Consider the following 21034-nt stretch of genomic DNA (forward strand, 5'->3'; position numbering starts at 1 on the left):
TTAGTGAGCCCTTTGACTGTGTGACTCAGGGCATTCTCCAAATGGCTTTCTGTCCTGGTTGCTCAGAGTTTTTTTGGGAAGACAGCATCCTTTTTTTTCCCCATGACCAGCCGTACAGAACTATGCATTCCATGTATTTCTGAAGGGCCGTTTGCAATTCTATGTGCAGCGTATGTCATAACGGTGGACCACGTGTTCCATTTTGCCCGGGTCAGTCCCAGTATGTGTTCCTTGTTCCCACTTAATTATTAATAACATCTCCTTTCACTCTCATGAAGGTAGGTTTTTAGCAGGGGCTCTAATTTTCTGACTTATAGAAGTTAGCAAAGTATTTGCCTCAGAGATTTTCTGTTTGTTTAGAAAATTGATGACCGTTGTGTCCTACTCTGCTGATCTCCATCAAAGTATTGCCTTTCTTAGTCTAGTTCTTGATGGATCGGGACACGGTTGATTGCCCTGCTCTCTCCAGGAAAGAATTCAGTGACCTCATTGTTTATGGGATTTTGTGACTAAACACATATTAAAATGAAGTCCTTCCCCGATTTCTAGTCTTTCCATAGAAGGGTATTGTCTCTGAATATCTTCTCCTGGCACTCTTTCCACAAAGAAGAGCGTGTGCTCAGGCGGTTGTTGAACATCTTGAGTTGCCAAGAATTGTTGGCCGAAGTCACAAAGCTTTGCTGGGGTTTACTGTAATTTATGCCATTTAATCTCAGCGAGCCTTCACCCTTGCTAGGCATTCCTTTCCTCGCTTGTTGAGTCTGTGCCGCAGGATCCACAGTGGCTGTTCCAAACCCTGTCCGCTTCTCATACTCCGATCCCCTCCTGACCCTGTCATCCTCACCAAATTGCAGCATTGTCTGCTTTCTGGGAAAACCAAAGCCATTCCAGTGGGAACTCTCTTATTATCTCTTATTTGTTGCTTGAAATATTAGGGTTACCTTGAAGCTTTATGTTCTTCTTGTCTCAGAAGAAATATCCCTCCTCCTTGCCAAGGCTTACCCATCTATCTATTCTCTTCATTTCTATGTCAGTGTCTCCCTTTCTATTTTCTATTATTGTAAAAATGTCCTCTCCTGGACCCAGATGTCCCTTTGAATCTTCACCTTCCCTTCATTACTACATTTCTTGAGAGGCCAGGCTATATCTCTTGAACCCACTTCCTCTCTGTCAGAACTGATGGGCTGTATTGCTTTCACACTGAATTCTTGTGAACAGGGTTCTCCCTGGAAGCCATGTTTCAGTCAGCATCCCTTGATCCAGAGGTTGCAAACTGGTAGCTCAGAGATTGGATCTTGCCTGCCAGAGACTTCAGTATATGCTTAACGGAGACTCCAGCAAGAAAAAAACCTGGAAGGAATGAAAGAGAAGCCATTTTGAAAATATGGAGTGCTTAGGGTTGTTCGCAATTAAGGGGAGACACATGGTCTGAGGTTTCAAGTATGGTAGGAACCCCAAGCAGGATACAGAGAAATGGCCACCTGGACTTTACTGTGAAGCCGTAGTACATTGTTTATCGAGGATGAAGTGAAAATCTTAAAAGCTCCTAAGTACAATTATCTTAGCAACCACAGTAAAAAGATGGGCAGGCTGAGTGACCTTATCCCAGCACCTGCATTTCTCAACTCCCTTAGCAGCCCACAGGCTTCACCGCATTTTCCGTTTGTCTCCACCGCTCCCAGGAGGCCATAGCTCTTCCTTAGCACTTTGCGTTTTTCTGTATTACTGCTCTTTTTCTTGACCCTGCCTTCCTAAATGTTAACCTTCCCAAAGTTCTTTATTTTTTCAAGTTTATTTATTTTGAGAGCGAGAAAGAGAGAGAGAGAGAGCAGGGGAGGGGCAGAAAGAGAGGGATAGAGATAATCCCAGGTAGGCTCGGTACTATCAGCAAAGAGCCCAACAACTCGGGGCTTGATCCCACGAACTGCGAGATGGTGACCTGAGCCAAAACCAAGAGCCGGAGGCTTAACCGACTGAGCAACCCAGGCTCCCCATCCAAAGTTCTTTTCTTTCATCATCTTCTCCCCTATCTCCCATGCTCTTGGCTTCAACTATCGTTGTTGGCATTGTTGTTTTTTTGCTCACAAGTACATACCTCCAGTCTCCAACTTTTCTCTTCATGTAAGTCACAAATTTCCAGGAGTATTTTGGACGGCCATATGGATGACACAATAGTGTAATTGTTCTCAAAGTGCGATTTGGGGACGGCTTATGGATCTCTGAAACCCTTCCAGGGATTCTACCAGGCCAAAAATATCTTAAAAATAATGCCACGGTGTTGTTTGACTTTTCACACTCACTGTCTTACGTATATTAGTGGCGTTCTCCAGAGGCTGTGGGATGCATGAAAATGTCACAGCTCTGATGGCTGATGGAACGTGTGCTTGTCTACTCCTCCTGTGTTTTAAAACGTTCGCACTTTTAACTTGTAATATGATAAGTAGATATACCCCACATAAACAGAACTCTTTGAGGTTCTCAGTAATTTCTAAGAGTGTGAAGGAACACAGAGACCAAAGAGTTTGAGAAGCACTGTGGTGGTGCATTCCACTCAGTAACTTTAAAATGGAGCTCTTTGATCCTTCCTCTCACTTTGAACCTTCAGAAGCAACTCTTAATCCTTTTAATGGCACTACCTTGCTTCCAGACTCCAAGGTAGGAAACTTTAAAACATCTCTTGTATTTTCTTCTTACTTATCCCCTACAAATAGAACCTACCAAGGTTTTCAAGAGTACTGCTATAACATCTGGAAAGATAAGATGCCAGCGCATAGAGGGGCCTAAAATCATGACCCAGAAATGAGCAGTGTGGAACCACTGTTGAGTTTAAGCAGAGGAGTAAAGTGATCACATTTGTGATTCACTGTTAAGGGCTCACTGCAGCGTGCTCGACATTGATTTGGTTGCTGATTAGGTGTAGGATGAGAGCATCCAACGTCACTGACGTTTTCGGCCATTGCAAAAATAGTGGTGCATAACGACATCTATTTTGGTGTTGCACTGTGCTCCCTTTTTAAAGAACATACTCTTTATCTGTATTATATTATTGTATCACTTTTTTAAAAAAAGGAAAACCTCAGGGAATAGAACAAGGACATTTGTTCACATACTGCACATTGGACTGAAGGTCAGATTGACTTGGGGACTTTCTCCAGGTCATTGGGTTCAGAAGTACAGAAGCCAGTCTTGTGACTCTGTGGCTTGTGAGCAGGGAGAAAATGCTGAGATCTGACAGGGTACTCGGGAGGTGTTGCTGTCATCCAAGTGTGCGGTCATATTTGCTTCTCAGGTTAGTAGTCAGAACCGTTAAGCCCAGGTATGCGCATGCGTAACTTGTGGTTTTGGTTTGCTGCAGCTGACACTCTCAGGTTAGAGCAATCCCATTGGTATGACCAAACGAAATATAGGGAGGACCCTGATTCTGTGAGCAATCTGCTAGCCTTGCTCCAGTCTCCATAGGAGCATGGGGGGCCGAAGCGGGGAGTGTTTATTTTGTAAATGAAGGGCAAATTCTTGAGTATGTAACAACAACATTCTCAGAGAGTGACAGACCCTCTCTCTCTTTCCTATACGTCATAACAGTGCTTCTCCAATGGTGATCCACGGGAGTTAATACATATTCAGTGAAAAGAAGTGTGCTTCAATTAATGATGTTTGGGAAAAACTGCACTCAGTTCTCCCATTGGAGGCTTATAATGCATGGCGGGGTGTTCAAAGCTCTGAGGGGCCCTATGATAAAACCAATTGTCAAACTCTGTTTAAAGTATTATTTTACAAGCTGATTTGAATTTGGCCATGAAATTATTACTATTTTTTAAATAGAATGTCTAATGCTACCCACTGCACAGAATAAAAGGGTTATTCCCAGAACAGAGTTTGGGACTTAGTCCCAAATTGTTAATACTAATTATTGGATTGATATGTTACTTGTCAAGGTAAAAACTTAAAAATGACCATGACCACGACCAATCATTTAAACATTATTCTCTCCCGTGGTGTCTTCTCACTTCCAAGCCTTGAATTTAAATCTCCTTCAAGTCAACAACTCCCAGATTTCAATCTTTTGCTCTCACGTCATTTTCCATGGTCTTTTGTACTTTTCTCAAGTGAATATCCCAGCAGTAGCTCAGTATGTCCCAGATCGAGTCTTCTCTAACCTACACTAGACTCTTCCCGTCTCCTTCCTTATGTCTGTTAGTATCTGCCACCCCTTAGTCCCCAGGCTCAAATAGGGTGATGTCTTCTACTTTGTTCCCTTTCTTCTAGCATGTCTTCGTGTTTGCTTGATCACACGACTTCACAGACTATCTCTGCCTCTCCATTCTCCTTCCCACTGTCACCGCCAACCAACTGGGCTTCTAGGTGGCATTCTTTCCCTTTCTGGTTCATTCAAAAACCAGAGGGAAGTCCCCACAGCTGATTTTTCTTTCTTTCTTTCTTTCTTTCTTTCTTTCTTTCTTTCTTTCTTTCTTTCTTTCTTTCTTTCTTTCTTTCTTTCTTTCTTTCTTTCTTTCTTTCTTTCTTTTGTCAGAGAGCATGAGCTGGGGAGGGGCACAGAGAGAAGGGGACAGAGGATCTGTAGCGGGCTCTGTGCTGACAGGCTGACAGCAGCAGGTCCGATGCGGGGCTCAAACTCATGAACCATGAGATCATGACTTGAGCCAAAGTTGGATGCTCAACCAACTGAGCCACCCAGGTGCCCCCTCACAGCTGATTCTAATCATCCCTTGTTCACACATTTTCATCAGATGTCATGGCCCTCATGACAGAGGTCACATTCAGGCTCACATCTAAGCCCTCCCACAGTTTGGTCCCACCTGGCTTTCCTGACATTATTCCCAGTAATGCCCTTCATGGAATCACGGAAGTGCTGCTGCTGATGTTCTTTCTGCACAACTTCCGTGCACCTTTGGACCTACTGTCCAAATCTCCCTGGTTTTCCCCAGTTTCTTCTCAGCAACTCTATCCATCCTTCTATGCCCTTTCAGGGGCTGCCATCCTTATGACATTTTCCTTAGTCCTCTCAGCAGGATATTATGTGTTCCTCCTGGAGCATCATAGCACTTCATGTATAAGTGTTTTATAACGCTTACCGAATTCTGTCTTGAGTGCCAGTTACTTGTATATCTAGCATATGCTTGCCTAAAGCTCAGTGCAGTAGGCCTCGGTCATCTTCACTGCATATTTATGTCCCCTTCAGAGCCTAACACAGGGCTTTTATGTAATAAGAATGAAAAAAAATTGTTGAACAAACATAAGGAGTTTTATGTGTTATTTTTACATGTATAAAGTATTCTGCCATAACTAGGAATAATGTGTACAATATTCTTCTGTTTTTTAATTGTAGCTCTTCTACAGTAAAAACAATGATGAAAATTCAAATTAGTAGGCAGTCACAGAACTACTTTTTTTTTTTTTTTTTTTTTTTTTTTTAGAGAAAGAGAAAGAGAGGGCACATGAGTGGGGGAGGGACAGAAGGGAGAAGGAGAGGGAGAATCTTAAGCAGGCTCAATGTTCAGTGTGGAGCCCAGTGTGGGGCTCAAATCCACAACCCTGGGATTATGACCTGAGCCAAAATCAAGAGGTGGATGCTCAACCAGCTGAGCCACCCAGGCACCCCACAAAACTATTTTAAATTGAGTTATAAGTGTGGCTTCATAGTTAATTGAAACATGGGTATGTTTAGTGTTTCCAAATTCACTTCACATCGAATAAGGAAACCTTGACAAGGAGGCCTGAAGAATCTGAGCCTTTTGTTCAGCCTGCCCACTCAGTTGGCTTCATGGTGGAACTAGATTGTTCTTCCCCACACTTGAGCACTCATCACCATGCACGTCCAACAGAACTGGAATGATGGCTAATATTTGTCTTTCAAACGACTTCCTTGTAGGCATGTTAAGGAAAGAGATGCCAGTATAAATAAACAGGTTAGGGCCACTTGAAACACATTTGCCTGAAGATGAATGTCAATATGGATGATAGGAGAGCATTTGCTGTTAGTAGAGTTCCAAGCTGGCCCCTCTCACACCTGCAGCCTCACAGCCCGGTCTCCCCCAATTACCACTTTTAGAATAGTTTCGTGAAATGCCTTCTTACTGGGAATTGGATTTAAAGACCTGCATCAGGAGACACTTACGATGATTATGCTTACCTTTGTTTAGAGTCAGGGTTTAATAAGACCATTATCCTCTCCATTTTAAGGAGGAGTCCCATAGAGCAATGCTTGCCAACTTTTACTGTTTGTGGATTACCTGGGAATCTGTGGAGATTCAGAGTGTAATTCGGCAGGAGATTCTACACTCCTTACTAGCTGCTCTGTAAGGCTGATGCTGCTGTCTGTGGACCACACTAGGCAGAGGCCCACAGGAAGGTCCTGGGAACTTGGTGATGCTGGATTCCATTCCTATCCAGGCTGGTCACTTAGGCAAAGTGGCTTACCTTTCTGGGTCTTAGTTGTCCTAATCTGCAATGTGAGGAGGGTGGAGGGAACGATATCTAACAGCCCTTTCCTGCTGTAATATTTTATGATGACATGAGAGGAAATAGAAAGAATGAGGAGTCAGGCTGAAGGTCTTATTAAGAGTTTGTCTTAAATGTGGTACAAATAACAAACATTGAATTTATGTTAGAATGTGGACCTTCAAAAAATAATTATGTCTCATGATTTAATCAAGAAATTGCATGTAAAATAACCTTGCCCTCCACCCTCATCTTTTGTGTATGTTCTGTTGTTTTGTTTCGTTAGGAGATACTCCATAGCTTGGGCGGGATTGAAAACCTAGCACAGGTAAGATTCCTTTGTGGTGGCTCGTCTTGCCTTTCCATTTCACGCCATGGCTCGGGGCGAGGATTACGTAGGTGTGTGACAGCAGATGGCTTTCCTACCTTAGGCTGCCGGCCAAGGGGAGGAGCAGGCAGGGTGGATAAGTGTGCGTATGGCAGGATACTCACAGAGCAGGAAGGGACCCATGACATTTTGTTCCAGGTGATTTTACCCAGCCTGCCGAAACAAGAAAGTTCTATAAAAGGTCACATGTCTTTAATTAGTAATGAAAAGAAATAGGTGTTGGCTGGCAGGACCAAATCCTCAGCATTGCACATACCAGATGAGGGGAGAAAATATTGGTTATGAAGAGGCTTATCATTTTTCCACAAAAAAAGAATTCTCGTGCTCACTGAAATATTTCCAAATACATGACAATGTGAGGAATGGTTTTAACTTCACTTAGTTTTCTGCTTTTGTAACTACTGAGGGAAGGCGAACAGGTAACTGTATATGTTGAGCCAGTTAAATGTTTGGGTTTATTAGTATGATAAAACAAAATTTTCCAGGCAGGGCATTGGGTTGGAACAGCCCATTCTCCTAAAACCTATGGCATGTACAGAAAGAATGATTTTCATAATAAACCAATGGCCCTGCAAACTCATTCCATATTAATGGAAGATTAAATTTAATGGCAGTTTAATGCTAAACCTATCTTATTTTATTATATTTTCATTCCTGGGAAATTGCTACCTCATGTCTAGTTTTTATTTTTAAGATTTGTCTTTTAATTGGCTGGGGGCTTACCTCATTTAATGGCATAGTCTTTCATAAAATCATATTCTAAAGGATCCTCTTATCCACCTTCATTTCCCTTGTAATATTAGAAATCTATGTGTGTTACTCTGAGCCTATTTCTTATATAATCAATGATCTACAGTGAGGGATTATCAGACTACCCCCTACCCATTTTATTCTGATTATTAGTATATGGGGTATGACGGTTGTGTGTGTGTGTGTGTGTGTGTGTGTGTGTGTGTGTATACATATACATATACATATACATATACATATACATATACATATACATATACATATACATGCATATGTATGGTATTTGGAGGCAAATTACACCACGAACTCATTTAGTTACGAGTCATTTGAGGACTTTTGAGAGTTTACATAATCTTTCCATGGTCCCTCCCTGAAATTCAGGGCATGCAAGAGAAGGTGAAGAATCTAGAAACTCAAGCTACCTTTTGCCCTTAAGTGAACCTGGCCCAGGGACCCGAGTGTTATTTCGTGTATCTGTTGTGCCATCTACAGCTCATTTTCAGAAGTACACATCTTGTCCTTCATCTGCTCTCTTGTTGGTTTGGTCCCTCCTGCAGTACATGGAGATCGTGGCCAATGAGTACCTCAGCTATGGGGAAGACCAGCACAGTGTGGACAAGCTGGTCAACATGACATGTAAGTGTTGTCGCAGGGACACAGCAACTTTCCCGATTTGCTAGAATGAGCAGGATGGTCTTTTCAGCAGGAAAAAGGGTACTTGGAATACTTAATGAGTCTACCCATCCACAGTCATGGTATTGAGAGTCTATGTCAGTAGTTCTATTTAGTGGCAAAATATACCCGGAAGGAAAATTTCAGATCACAACTCTTACCTTGAAAAGCCCAGTTTCGGGTGGAAGATTTTCAGTGAGTACAGGCCTACTTTAATGCAACAGAGACTTCCATAATGGCAGATTTGGGTAAAAATATTTTTTGCTTTCTTTGATGTCTATTAAAATGTCATAGGCTATTCAGTTTTCATCTATAAAATTGGGTTAATACTAATAATACCTACCTCATAAAATTTAAAACATTGTGCGCATAAAAAAAGAAAGAAAAAGACCCTGCTGTAATGATGATAACGTGAAATCATTGGCCTGTGGGTGTGGCACTCAATCTTCCCTCTTTGGAAGGCCCCACCTTCCATCCTCTCCAGCTTTGACGATCTGTAGGCCCCCTGTTGTTGTTGGGTGCTGGCCCATTTTCTTTGTGTGAATGGTCTAATTTACAGTGTTTGTTTCCACGGCAGCACATGATTCTCAGTTAAAGGGAGAAGAGAGTATGTCACAAGCCCTCGGCACCAGGAAGTTTCTTTGAGAACGGCTGTTCTCTTCAGCTGGGGAAGCTTGCTGTGGCCATCACCTTCACTGGCCTCCCCCCTCCTCTTTATACTTGAAATCTTTATGGGGGGGAATCTTTGAAGAGTAGGTTTCACTTTGAACTTTTAGAGGACCCTGTTGAGGACCTTAAGGGGAAGGAGATGTTTGTCTTTTTTGTTGTCTCCATATTTATTGTTATAATACTAAGATATAATAATTATTAGTTGAGCTTAAGAGGTAATTCTCAGAATTAAAAAAAAAAAAGAAACCAAAAAACTCTGTTCCTTCTCCCTCCATTGTTTCTTTTGTGTTATCTGTCTTCCCATTTGCCCTTTCTCTGCTTGCCCTTCCGGTAATTCAGACCTGAGTGTCTATGAATACTGCTGCCTTTAAGCACCGAATCCCTCTTTCAGCTATTTCCTTTCTTTATAGATATTTTTCAAAAACTTGCTGCTGTCAAAGACCAAAGAGAATGGGTCACCACAAGTGGAGCCCACAAGGTGAGCCATCCCAGAAGGAGTGAACACTTCAGCTCCATATGTCAGTGGATTGCTGCTGAATTTGAGAGCCCCATGATCAAGTTTCTTATAATTATAGTTCACAAAATCTACCCTAGAATTGTACATCTCTGCCAACCCTTTTATATTCTTTATTAGTCTAAGGAGCATATATGGAAATAACAAACAGGTTTCCTGAAACTCTTTTTTTTCTTTTTCCTATGCCACTTAAGAACAACCAAGTTCATTGTTTTATTTAAATGTTGCTTGAGAAACCCTGGCTATATATATATATATATATATATATATATATATATATATAAACTTACCCTAGGTGTGTGTTAACAAGTGAACAAATAAAGCATATGTACACATCTAAATACATTCCATATGGCACATGGGGTTATATTTGTTTGAACCGTATGAAATTGTCATGTCTATATGCCAATTTCATATGGTTCAACTTTATAATCAGATGGCATAGTATTACAGGCATCTGGATCGAATATGCATTTCAAGATAAATGAATGCAGGTTTAATTAAAACAGACTAAATTTATATTTATAGTAAAGCTGTTTAGGTGGGAGCTGCCTACAGCCAAGTTCTAATACTCTGTTGAGTTGTCATATCCCAGGAGGTTACTTCCTAGCATGTACCAGAGCAAGGTTGCCTAAAATGTGTTCACACATGCTGCCCATTGTGTAGGAGATGATTCTGGGTGATATACAAGTCAACACTTTTCATTTTGATAGCCACATATATTTCACCGATACTATCACTGAGAATTTAAGGAACATTTTGAATAGCATTAAGGAGGATATGGCAAAAATTGTGGAAGGGATATGTCAGGGACTGAAGTTTGGGGAACATTCTATTAGAAGATAGAGAAAAAAGTGAGAGAAGAATAAGAGGAGGGGATGAGAGAAATGAAGATAATGATAGCTTCATAAAAACACGAATGAAATCATAAAGGGGTAAAATTGGCATAAAAGAAACCCAAATCTCCTCATCAGTTGTTGCACGGCTTACAGCTCTGGCCTGCAGTGTGTTTGGGGGTGTACTTTTGGGGGACTCTGAGTTCTAAAAGTCTCTGGGGAAGGGGACCTCAGAAGAGTCAACTGATAATGTACAGACTTGCAGCTAAGTCATGTTACTTAGGATGATGCCTGGAAGCATCGATTCATGCTCTTTCAACATCAGTTAGTAATCTCAGAGGCAAATGGAGTGCTTGCTAATGTTGATATACCTTACTTAGTTTGGGGAGGGGGGTGGGAAAGAGAGTTTTCAATACTTTGGTGGAAAATAGTTCCTCAGTTTGGAAAGAGGCTACCGTAAAGCCTGGTTCAGAATGAGCTCCCGATGACTGGTTGCTACCAGTATTGTGGTTTCTATTATTACTCTCTCTACTTCTCCTTGGGGAGAGATCAGAGGAGGCAGAGCAGACCTCCTGGGCACATGAAAATAGAGGGAAGAGTGAGACCTTTGGTCGTGTAGCTTGGTGGCTTTGGCTTCCTGCCCTGGGTAAGGAATGGCTACAAGGAACTTGTCTTAAGTCTCAAAGCAGGAAGGGGCCCTACCCCCTGGAAGAGCTGGGTGTGGTGAATGTTTAATAAAACTCCTCTTGAGGTTAAGCTCAATGATCTTTGAAAGAAACATTATACCACCCAAGAAGCTTGTAGCACTTACGCAATGAAACTTTCTTTTACTTCATTTTTCAGACATTAGTAAATTTACTTGGTGCCCGAGATACTAATGTTTTACTGGGTGCCCTTCTGGCTCTGGCTAGTTTAGCTGAAAGGTAAGTGTATTTTACTGTACTTTTCAGTTTCACTACTGTAGCAGTTTAGGTGGGAGAGACGGAAAATAGATCAGTTTCTCTAGTTGCTTACCTACTTAGTTATAGTTTGTGAAAAATAAGCATGGAATAGCATTAATATATAGAAGAGGATCCTGGACAAAAAAGTATCATTTTAAAACTTAAGATGGAAAGGAAAATCCCAGTTTAAATTTTTTTTTCATTTTTTCCTAGCCGGAAATACTTACCTAGTCTTTTATCCAACCCTCAGATAACTTCCACTTTCAAAATTACCACAATTTTTCTTTGACAACTAAATCTCCCCAACCTTAAAAAAACATTCTCTCCTATGTATTTATTTTAACATCTAAAACATTTTCAAACATTTTTACCCTTAATACAATTCTGGGTAGCATGTTCCCTTTATGGATATCATGATCAGTTTAAGGAAAAGTGCTTTAAATATATTTTTATGCCAATAAGTGGATCAATGCTTTTTTCTTTTTATTTTTTTAAACTTTATAAGGAATAATTGACTACTCTCATTACATACGTTTAAAGTGCACAACATGATGATTTGATATACCTTATATATATGGAATGATTATCACACTCACGACAATTAATACACTCATCACACCACCTCCTTAACTCTGTGTGTGTGTGTGTGTGTGTGTGTGTGTGTGTGTAGTAATTACACTTGAAATCTGCTCTCATCAGCTGTCAAGTGTACAGTATCACACTATTAACTATAGTGTCCATGCTCTACATTAGATCTTCAGTATTCATTCTTTTCATTACTGTAAGTTTGTATCCTTTAACCTGTATTTCCCCCTCCTTCTAGCTAGTTGCATCTGGCAACTATTCACCATTTCAATCTCTGTTTCTGTGTCATCAGGTCTTTAATTTTTATTTTATATTCCATGTATCACTGATATCATATAGTAGTTACCTTTCTCTGTCTGGCTTACTTTACTTAGCATAATTCCTTCCAGGTTTATCCATGTTGTCACAAATGGCAGAATTTTGTTCCTTTTTATAGACAGACAATAATATTCAATTATATACGTTACATACTCACAAACACACACACACACACACACACATACCTGTATAGGTCATTTTTATATCTTGGCTACTGTGAATAATGCCTATTATTACTTTTTTATGAACAGCATATGATTCTTTTTGGAGAAAGGGAATTATGTTATCATCACACTGTCATTAAACAAATTTGAATTTATGACATATGACATTTATTGAATGTGGGAATTTGATGTAGCCCTAGCCCATGGAGCTATATTGCTTTTTGTTTCTCCTCCTGAGATAATATGAGAACTGGAGTATTAGATAAATGGATATGGTAAAGTATGTCTTTAGTAATTACTAATAGTTTTTAATTTGTAGTCCAGAATGTAGGGAGAAGATAAGTGAACTCAACATTGTAGAAAATCTGCTGATGATTTTACATGAATATGACTTGCTTTCCAAAAGGTAGGATTGCTAATAGGGAAACGACAATACCATAGTTGATGAAAATTATTATAATCATTTTTATGATGTCCTGTTATTTACATTGTTAACTGAAGTTATGAGTCACCTTGACATTTATTTTCTCTTAAAGTTTTTATAAATAAACTAGAACAGAGAGGGTGTATTGATTTATCTTTGGTTTTGCACCACTTCTGGATCTGGGCAAAGAATCAAATTATATAAGTCTTACGATTACATCCTTAATATTTTTGTTTATTGAATTTTTTTTTTTTACATCCTGTGCCTTTAAGGAAAGAAACTCTGAGGTGGCTCTATTTTTAGTAATTTCAGATTATATGTTGAATAAATTATTAGATCGCTAAAATCTATTTTGCTTAAGTCAAGTAAAATACATTAAGATAGCTACTGACTTGTTTCATGACCACCTGTTATTATAACTCTAAACAGAACCGAAAATGCATTCATTTTCACTTGAACTTACATATTGCTCTGAAGAATTACTGTATCCAGATAGTTATTGGGTAGTTTTTAAATGGAGTTGCAACCTACATTATTTGATACTTAGTTAAGTAAGTCATAATTTTCTCAAGAAGTAAAGCAGGTAACAGACATCAAATAATGAAGTCCTGACACGTAACCATAGTAAACCCCCTTGAATCTTTCTTCTCAGTTTCACCCTCTTTTCCAAACTATACTTACAGAGTTGCTTACCTGAGCCCATTGCTAGGAAACAGCCTCTGCCCAGATGTTAGAATGCCAGAGATGAATAGGATAGAGTGTATAGTGTGGGAGAGAGGACGGGCATGCAGGTCAGTGGTTTCACCATTGTGCTGTAAGTGGTGTGGTTGATGGGTTCACAGGACACCGTGGGAACAGAGAAGAGAAGCTCCCAGCCAGAGCCAGGGGTCATGCCAAGTTTCCGGAAGGAAGACGGAGTTATTAGGCAAAGGGAGAGAACAAGTGAAAACAGAATGAGCTCCCACATGGAGGCATGAAATGGTCTTTGTTCGAGGCAGTGCATGGTTGGGCACAGCTGGAACAGAGTGCAAGAGGGAAAGTGCCAGAAAACTAGACAGTTAATCTTGAGTTAAAAATATAGCTAATTTTTATCCAGCTTTCTATATGCCAGGCCCTGCTCTAAGTGCTTTTGTGTGTTAACTCATTTGATCGGCACAATTTCCATATTTTATAGAGGAAGCAGCAAGATGCCTTTAGCCAGGCCACCGTGGGCTCTTTGTGCCGAATAAGAGTGTGGTTTTTATCTGTGAACATTATGGGGACTCCCAGGAAGATTTTAAGCATGATCAGATTCATTTTGGGGGAAGATTACTCTGGTGGCTGTGTGTAGGGTGTGTGATGTGGGGAATGTAGCCACACAATGAGCTCCACTTAGAACAAGGAGGGAACATTTGGTGTGGAAAGTTCGAGGAGATGAGGAATACTATTTGCCGAAAAACATACGTTCAGAATGTCAGAGCGCAAAAGTTTGGGAGGGATTGGAGCTGTGAGAAATTGGCTCAGGGGAAAGGAACTGTAGAGTCATGTGGGCATGAGAAGATTGGAGAGGCGAGTGACAGAGGGGCTTATGTCTTGGACACAATCAAGGATCGCAAGAATGGGAGGAGCGGCGGGGTTAGCCAGCTACATGACTTGTAAGAGAATTAATCTCGGCAGTTGCCCAGGAAATAGGGGGCCCTGAAGGCTCTTGATTGGCAGGGGCAGATTGGGAAAGGAGAAGCAAGCGTCTTGGATGATTCCGTCTTCTGATTTGGGAAATTGAAAAGGCTGTAGTTTCATGAATCAACACTGGGCACATAAGAGGAAGAGCCAACGTGAAGAGGAGGATAATGACTTTGAGCTGAGACCCAGTGGGGTGACACACATGGTGGACTGCCATGTGGCTAGAACTTCTGGAGGTTGAGAGTGATGCCTGGGCCCGGCTCACGGTGCCAGGACAGAGCGGGTGTTTGAAGCCACGGGAAAGGATACTGCTGTCCAGCGAGAGTGTTTAGGGTTAAGGATGGCTCTATGAAATGTGCATCATCATCATGTTTCAGAGCTCAACTGAACCCACTGTCACATGCTATCATTATCTTTATTTTACTGTCCAGATACTCACTGGGCACTTTGCGTTTACTTTCCTTGCATTGTAGGGTTGTTGTTGTTGTTTCTCATTTTGTTTTTGCCATTTGTGTTAATGTCTTGTTTTTGTAACCACCTAGTAAGTTTCTGAAGACATGGGTGGAGATTTTATTTCTTTTGTCTTGAGCACAATGCCGGTCCTATTGTATGATGCACGGTATCTATTTGCTGGTTAGTAGGTTTTTAGCCAGACCAGTGGGCTCAGAGTGAGGCTCTGACTTAGAACAGCGGGTCAGCGAACTCTGACCTGCAGGCTAAATTTGGCTCCCTGCCCGTTTTTGTAAATAAAGGTTTATTGGAACATAGCCATGCCCTTGTGTTTTTATGTATTGTCTGTGGCTGCTTTTGCATAGATTGGCTCGGTTGGGTGGCTGGCAAAGCATAAAACACTGGCCTGCAATCCAGCCCCTTACAGAAAACATATGTTGACCTGTGACTTGGAAAATGTTACAGGGATGCAGTGATGATGGCTCTAGTCTAAATGTGAAGTCAATAACCCGCCATGCCGGGGTTCTTATTCTCCTCCTCTCCCTCCCCTTTCAGATTAACCGCAGAGTTACTGCGCCTACTTTGTGCTGAACCCCAGGTAAAGGAACAGGTGAAGCTCTATGAGGGGGTACCCGTCCTCCTCAGCCTGCTCCACTCGGACCACCTGAAGCTGCTCTGGAGTGTTGTCTGGATTCTGGTTCAGGTTTGTGAGGACCCTGAGACCAGTGTGGAAATTCGCATTTGGGGAGGCATCAAGCAGCTTCTTCATATTTTACGAGGGTGAGTCAGAGGGGGCCTTTGGCCTACTCTGCCCCGGTCACTGAAGGCCGGGGAGCCTGCCATCCAAGGGCACACAGTTAGTACATTGGCACATTACCAGCTAACTTCCTCCTGCTCCTTGGCCATTGCTGTCGTGGACAGTCATTTATCCTTGTCACAGACGTGCGTGAGCTCAATATCAGGGGCATGCATCTTTTAAGCTTCTTGGGAGCCCTCAAATATTTATCTTTGAATCACAAGCCTCCAGTTCCGTACCAGGAATATAGAAGGCCATCAGTCTGCAAGTGTAGATTGAATGGAGACCCAAGAACCTGAAGAAAACATTTATCTTGCCCCCTTTTTCTTGACGTGCTCTACGCGTATTGTAATCCCAACAAATACAGTAATGTTCCTTTGAATTTGCTATTTTCCTAAGATGTCTGCATCTGCGTATATGTCATTCATCTACAAAGAGAAAGCAAAACCTGCAATGAGAGAATAGAGGAATAACCCTTAGCTAAAAGGGGAGAAGACATTATTTATCAAATGATTAGCATGTGCTGACCCTGGTCCAGTTGCCCTTCTTTCCTCTCTGATCTTTCTTGCCTGAAGGTGGGCTAGCACCTTATCTGTCGTTCAAAAGTAGAATTCTAATGACACCCAAGACTTGAGCGCAGAGAAGGAATGGTTGGTTAAAATAGTTTCAAATTGAAATTTTCTTGAAGTATGTGGCAATAAGTGTGTATTAGATATATTGAAGTAATGCATAAGGATATCTTTTGGTATGTCGGTGGGAAAGTTCTAGTAACTACAATTATCATAAGGCATAATTCAGCCTTATAGGTACAGAATCAAAGTTGAAAAGGAGCACGTCTGCCTGAAAGGAATCACACTTGTAATCCACAGTACATAAATAAAGCTCACTCTAATAAAAGCAGAATGACTTATTCTTAATACGACCAGATATTATCAAATCAGTATTATTTAGACTTTGTGCCTGTTGTACCTCTAGGGATATTATGGAACTCCATGTTGTCAACTTCATTTTCTGTGAGGACGTTTCCAAGTATAAGAACAGACTATAGAGATGTGAACAATAGCTTTGTTAATGATTTCTGTCGTTACCAAAACAAAGGAAAAAAAATAGAAACTGTTGACAGTGTACTCACTTCTACGAATATCATAGGAATATCTCAGTTTATAGTATAAATTATAAGTCTCCCATTTGTACTGTGGCATAATAAGCTAGCTCCTTGGACGTTTAGCAAAAGTTTTTCATTTTTTTGTTTGTGTGTGTAGAATGCGGATGGTAGTGGTGGGCATTATGATTCACCAGTGCGCCTGGTGCAAGAGCTATGGACCACCCTCTCAGAGAGCACTTATTTTCCTTGATGATACAGCGAATTTCTACCTGGTTAAGCAATACTTCAAAGATAAAACCTACCTTTTTTACCACTTAGAATTCAGTTTAATACAAGGCAGCAGTTTTCCTCTTTTGCTCAAGATGTAACCATCCTTAATAGAAAAGAGTTCATGCATGTGTGGAGAGTCATTTTGCCAGTCCATTTCTATGGTGCAACGTTAGAAAACTCTTCCCTGGGAAAATGACATATGTCAACACTCATTCTACGTGAAATATGTCTCAGTGCTCTGGGAGAATTTATTGCCCCAGCTGGGTAAACACTGTCCTTTCAGAGCTTGTGCCTGCCCCGGAGCTGCCTGGGGCGGGTACGGCGGGTGGAGGTTGCCAGATTGTCTGCCGGCTTGAGTATGAACAGGGATTGTTGTCAAGGCAGTTTCCAGAAAGCCTGGTCACGCCCATTCACCTACAATCCTAAACTCAAGAGTGGTTCCTAAAAGGCTGTATACTCGAGTAGGGGGAGTGATCTCTAAAATTTGAGTTTTAACATAATTTTGTTGACAGGTAAGGTCACCAGTTGTGACTGTCCATACACCTTAGCTCCATTACCTTCTCAATGCTAGTTGAAGGAAAGGCACTAGTGGGCTCTGATGACACAGGAGGGAAGCCAAGGAGACTCTATGTTTGTTAGATTTAGGCACAAAGAAATCCAGATTGAGCTGCTGCCGTAAAAAATAAGTAAATGAAAAAAATATGGTATTCACATACAACAAAAAAGAACAAAACAGATAAAAGACATGAAGAATCTATTGTAGAAGATGTTACCTTGAGGAAACAGAAAAACAAAAGCTTTATTTTATCAAAGATGTTAAACGGAACATGACATTTATGACCCGAGATTAAAGATGAGATGCTAGGACAACAGAAAGGGGAGGAGAGAGATTGCAGAGCTAGGGAAAAGGCAAGGACTGAATAATCCACAGAACTGAGATGTTCATCAGAGTACCAGACAGAAACTGGAATTAGTACAAGGAAGGGCAAGCTTGAAAAAAATTGCACATAATGTGGAGGAAAAAGTCAAAGGAATGAGAACCATTAGAGAAAGAAGGATATGGCTTGCAGAAGATGAGTTTTGAACTTGTGGATACTTGATATCCTGGGTTAAAGAATAAAGCAGAAGGAATAAAAAAAAATTCAAAGATGTAATAGAAGAGACCATTACCAAAATAAGATTGGAATTTCTTGGAAAAAGAAAACTCAGAATGATGAAGACTGAAATGTAGTCAGGTGTATTGATAGCAGCAGAATAGAGTTGAAAAACAAAGGTGGACATGTGGAGCAGTGGGGAAATGACAGTCTTTTCAATGAATAGTGCTGAGTCAGTTCAGTAACCATTAGGGGAGGAGGAAAGGAAGGATGGAAGGAAGGGGGAGAAGGAGGGAGGGAGGGAAGGAAGGAATGGAGGAAGGAAGGAAGGAGGAAGGAAGGAAGGAAGGAGGAAGGAAGGAAGGAGGAAGGAAGGAAGGAGGGAGGAAGGAAGGAGGGAGGGAGGGAAGGAAGGAGGGAGGGAGGGAAGGAAGGAAGAAGGGAGGGAAGGAAGGAGGGAGGGAGGGAAGGAAGGAAGGAGGGAGGGAAGGAAGGAAGGAAATGAAGAAAGAAAAAGGGGAAGGAAGGAAGAGAAAAGAACCCTTACCTCACACCACACTCAGAAATCCATTCTAGGTAGATTAGAAGGTGAAACAATAAAGATAACACAGGAGAAAACTTCACTACCTGGGAGAGGCAAACATTTCTTAAACAGGACCCACAAAGCACTGACCATGAAGGAAAATTGATAAATTGTGCATTAACTTTTCGTTTTCAGAGACAGAAATTTTGTTTCTGATCGTTCTTCCATCGGCAGCCTGTCGAGTGCAAATGCGGCAGGCAGGATCCAGCAGCTTCATTTGTCAGAAGACCTAAGCCCTCGGGAAATACAAGAAAATACTTTTTCTCTTCAAGCAGGTACTTATATAATACTATTATCTTATACTACTTGATGCTGGTTAGCATATTGTTTTATTATTCTGTTATAAAATTAGTGTGATAATATTAATTAGGCACAATCCATGTAGAAGTCTGAAACTTCCTGGTACTTGTGTTGGGCTTGCAGGTTAGTGATGCCACAAACTTTTCTCTCCCTTCCACATTCTGAACACATTGAGAAGTCAGCATAGAAGTCAGTTATAAAGAGAGCAGAATATTAGCTTCATTATCGGTAAAGCTGGAGTAAAGAATTCAGCTTGCTATGTGGCCAGAATCCTGGTTCCTATACTTTCTAGATCTCAGAGCGCCCTCCTTAAGGGAGACTGTACAATGCACATAGTCGTTCCCTGGGGGCAAGGGAATGCCTTCCTTATTCCACGTGAGCTCCTAAGGAGAGGACAGAGCCTCTCTCGCCACACAAAAGCAGAAGCAAGAATGTATGCGCACACTTTTGGCAGTTTGGCACAGCCCCGAACAAGGTTCACACGAGGGCACCTGGCCTTTGCGACAAGTGGGGCTTCGGTGCTGCTGATCAAGCTGGGTGCCTTGGGGTGGCTAAGGAGGGGAGCAGAGAGGCACTGGTGGGTCAGCAGGCGGGCAGGCAGGTCCCAAGAGGAGAACAGATGTGTCATAGGGAGGACGAGAGGGGGTAGGAGAAAGGCAGGTGTTCTATGCTCCCTAGTATTTCCTCCTGAGGACTGGGGAAGTTTCTTCACAGGCATATGAAGTCAGGGAAATAGGATCTGCTCCTCGAATTGCCGTTTCTGCTTATTCTGAAGGCCTCCATCTCAGTATGAGGGCACTTGCTGGGGGTTTCCTGTTTGAAGTCTCCCCAGGAAATGTAATCGAGCTGACATCAGAGTTCCTGGGATTTCTAGGCCTCTCTCAAAAAGTGGATGAGATCCATGGTGCTGGAAGTCAGAGGGGCAGTTATCCCCATGTTTGGTGGTAGGCAGATTATTACCTGGGAAGGGGCACGGGGGGCCCTTGGGAGCTGGAAGTATCCTATCCTATTTATTCATCATAACGGCAGTAGTTACAAGGCACGTAGATATGCAGTATCTCACCAGACTGTACACTTAAGATATAGCTACTTCATACAGCTTGTTTTATACTCCAAAAAAAGGGAAAAAATTTTAAAGTTAAAAACATAAGTGCTTAGAAGTAGGGTCTGAGTTTTTGCTCGACCCACTTCGATGGCCACGTGGCCTTGGACAAGTGCCTTCACCTCTGCAGACTTCAGTTTTGCTCATGTGAAAGAGTGGTGGTCACCATGATATCAGTGTTAGAGGGTTATCGTAGAATGATACGAGGATATACAGAATGCCTGTCGCCCAGTGCAGGGCTAGCACGAGGGTCGCATAAATGGTGCTGTAGGGTCAGCATATTTTTGGTAGACAAGAAGCAGTTCAGTACATAACGTCTTGGAAGGCTGCCATGGTGGCTGTAAGGAGGCGGGAGGGGTAGTGCTCACGGTGTGGGATTTAACATCTGACACACCGCACTTGGACATCTGGCCCCTGGCACTTACCGAGTTCTGTGGCCTGGTCTGTCAATCTTTGTGAGCCTCTGTTTTCTCATCAATCAAAACGGTAATCATAGTACATACTCGGATTATAAGGGTTAATTTGGATAATGTATTTAAAGTTCTCATTTAGTCAACCATTGCAGAGGTATTTATTGAGCACCTGCTATGTGCCAGGCACACGCTGGGCACTGGGGATCATAATGGAGCCGCCTCCTGGTACATAGTAAGTGCTCAGTAAAAGGCGGCTGTGGCGTGTACATGCACATGAATTACATGGAGAGCAGAGTTAGGCACCCCTGAAAGTCAGCTGCCCTTCCCCCAGGGCCGTGCCTGAGGGAAAGGTACTGTTTTCTGAGGAGTGACTCCGCTAACAGAATTCCCCGCGGCGGTAGAATATCGAAGTAACAGTGTGCGGTGCAGCCAGTGAGGACGGACGCGATCATTTGGTGGTTTTCCTTCCAGCCTGCTGTGCCGCCCTCACCGAGCTGGTGCTGAACGACACCAACGCCCATCAGGTGGTCCAGGTGAGA

General features: G+C 41.9%; 1 protein-coding gene across 16 annotated transcripts in view; it reads left to right on the top strand.

Moving 5' to 3' along the window:
* Positions 1-21034, top strand: part of NEK10 (NIMA related kinase 10) — a 228850-nt gene that overhangs the window by 35997 nt on the left and 171819 nt on the right. For all 16 annotated transcript variants that reach the window (XR_015239919.1, XM_086674176.1, XM_086674172.1 and 13 more), the window contains 8 exons: positions 6746-6787; positions 8155-8233; positions 9349-9416; positions 11132-11211; positions 12616-12702; positions 15388-15612; positions 18816-18955; positions 20967-21028. Coding sequence is in view for 15 of the 16 variants with exons in the window: in XM_086674176.1 (XP_086530302.1) it covers positions 6746-6787; positions 8155-8233; positions 9349-9416; positions 11132-11211; positions 12616-12702; positions 15388-15612; positions 18816-18955; positions 20967-21028 (783 nt within the window). In the remaining variant the exon portion in view is untranslated. The remainder of the gene's footprint in view (positions 1-6745; positions 6788-8154; positions 8234-9348; positions 9417-11131; positions 11212-12615; positions 12703-15387; positions 15613-18815; positions 18956-20966; positions 21029-21034) is intronic.

This window comes from Puma concolor, chromosome C2 (genome assembly GCF_028749965.1).
Source record: "Puma concolor isolate L17-30 chromosome C2, mPumCon1.1.hap2, whole genome shotgun sequence".
NCBI lineage: Eukaryota > Metazoa > Chordata > Mammalia > Carnivora > Felidae > Puma > Puma concolor.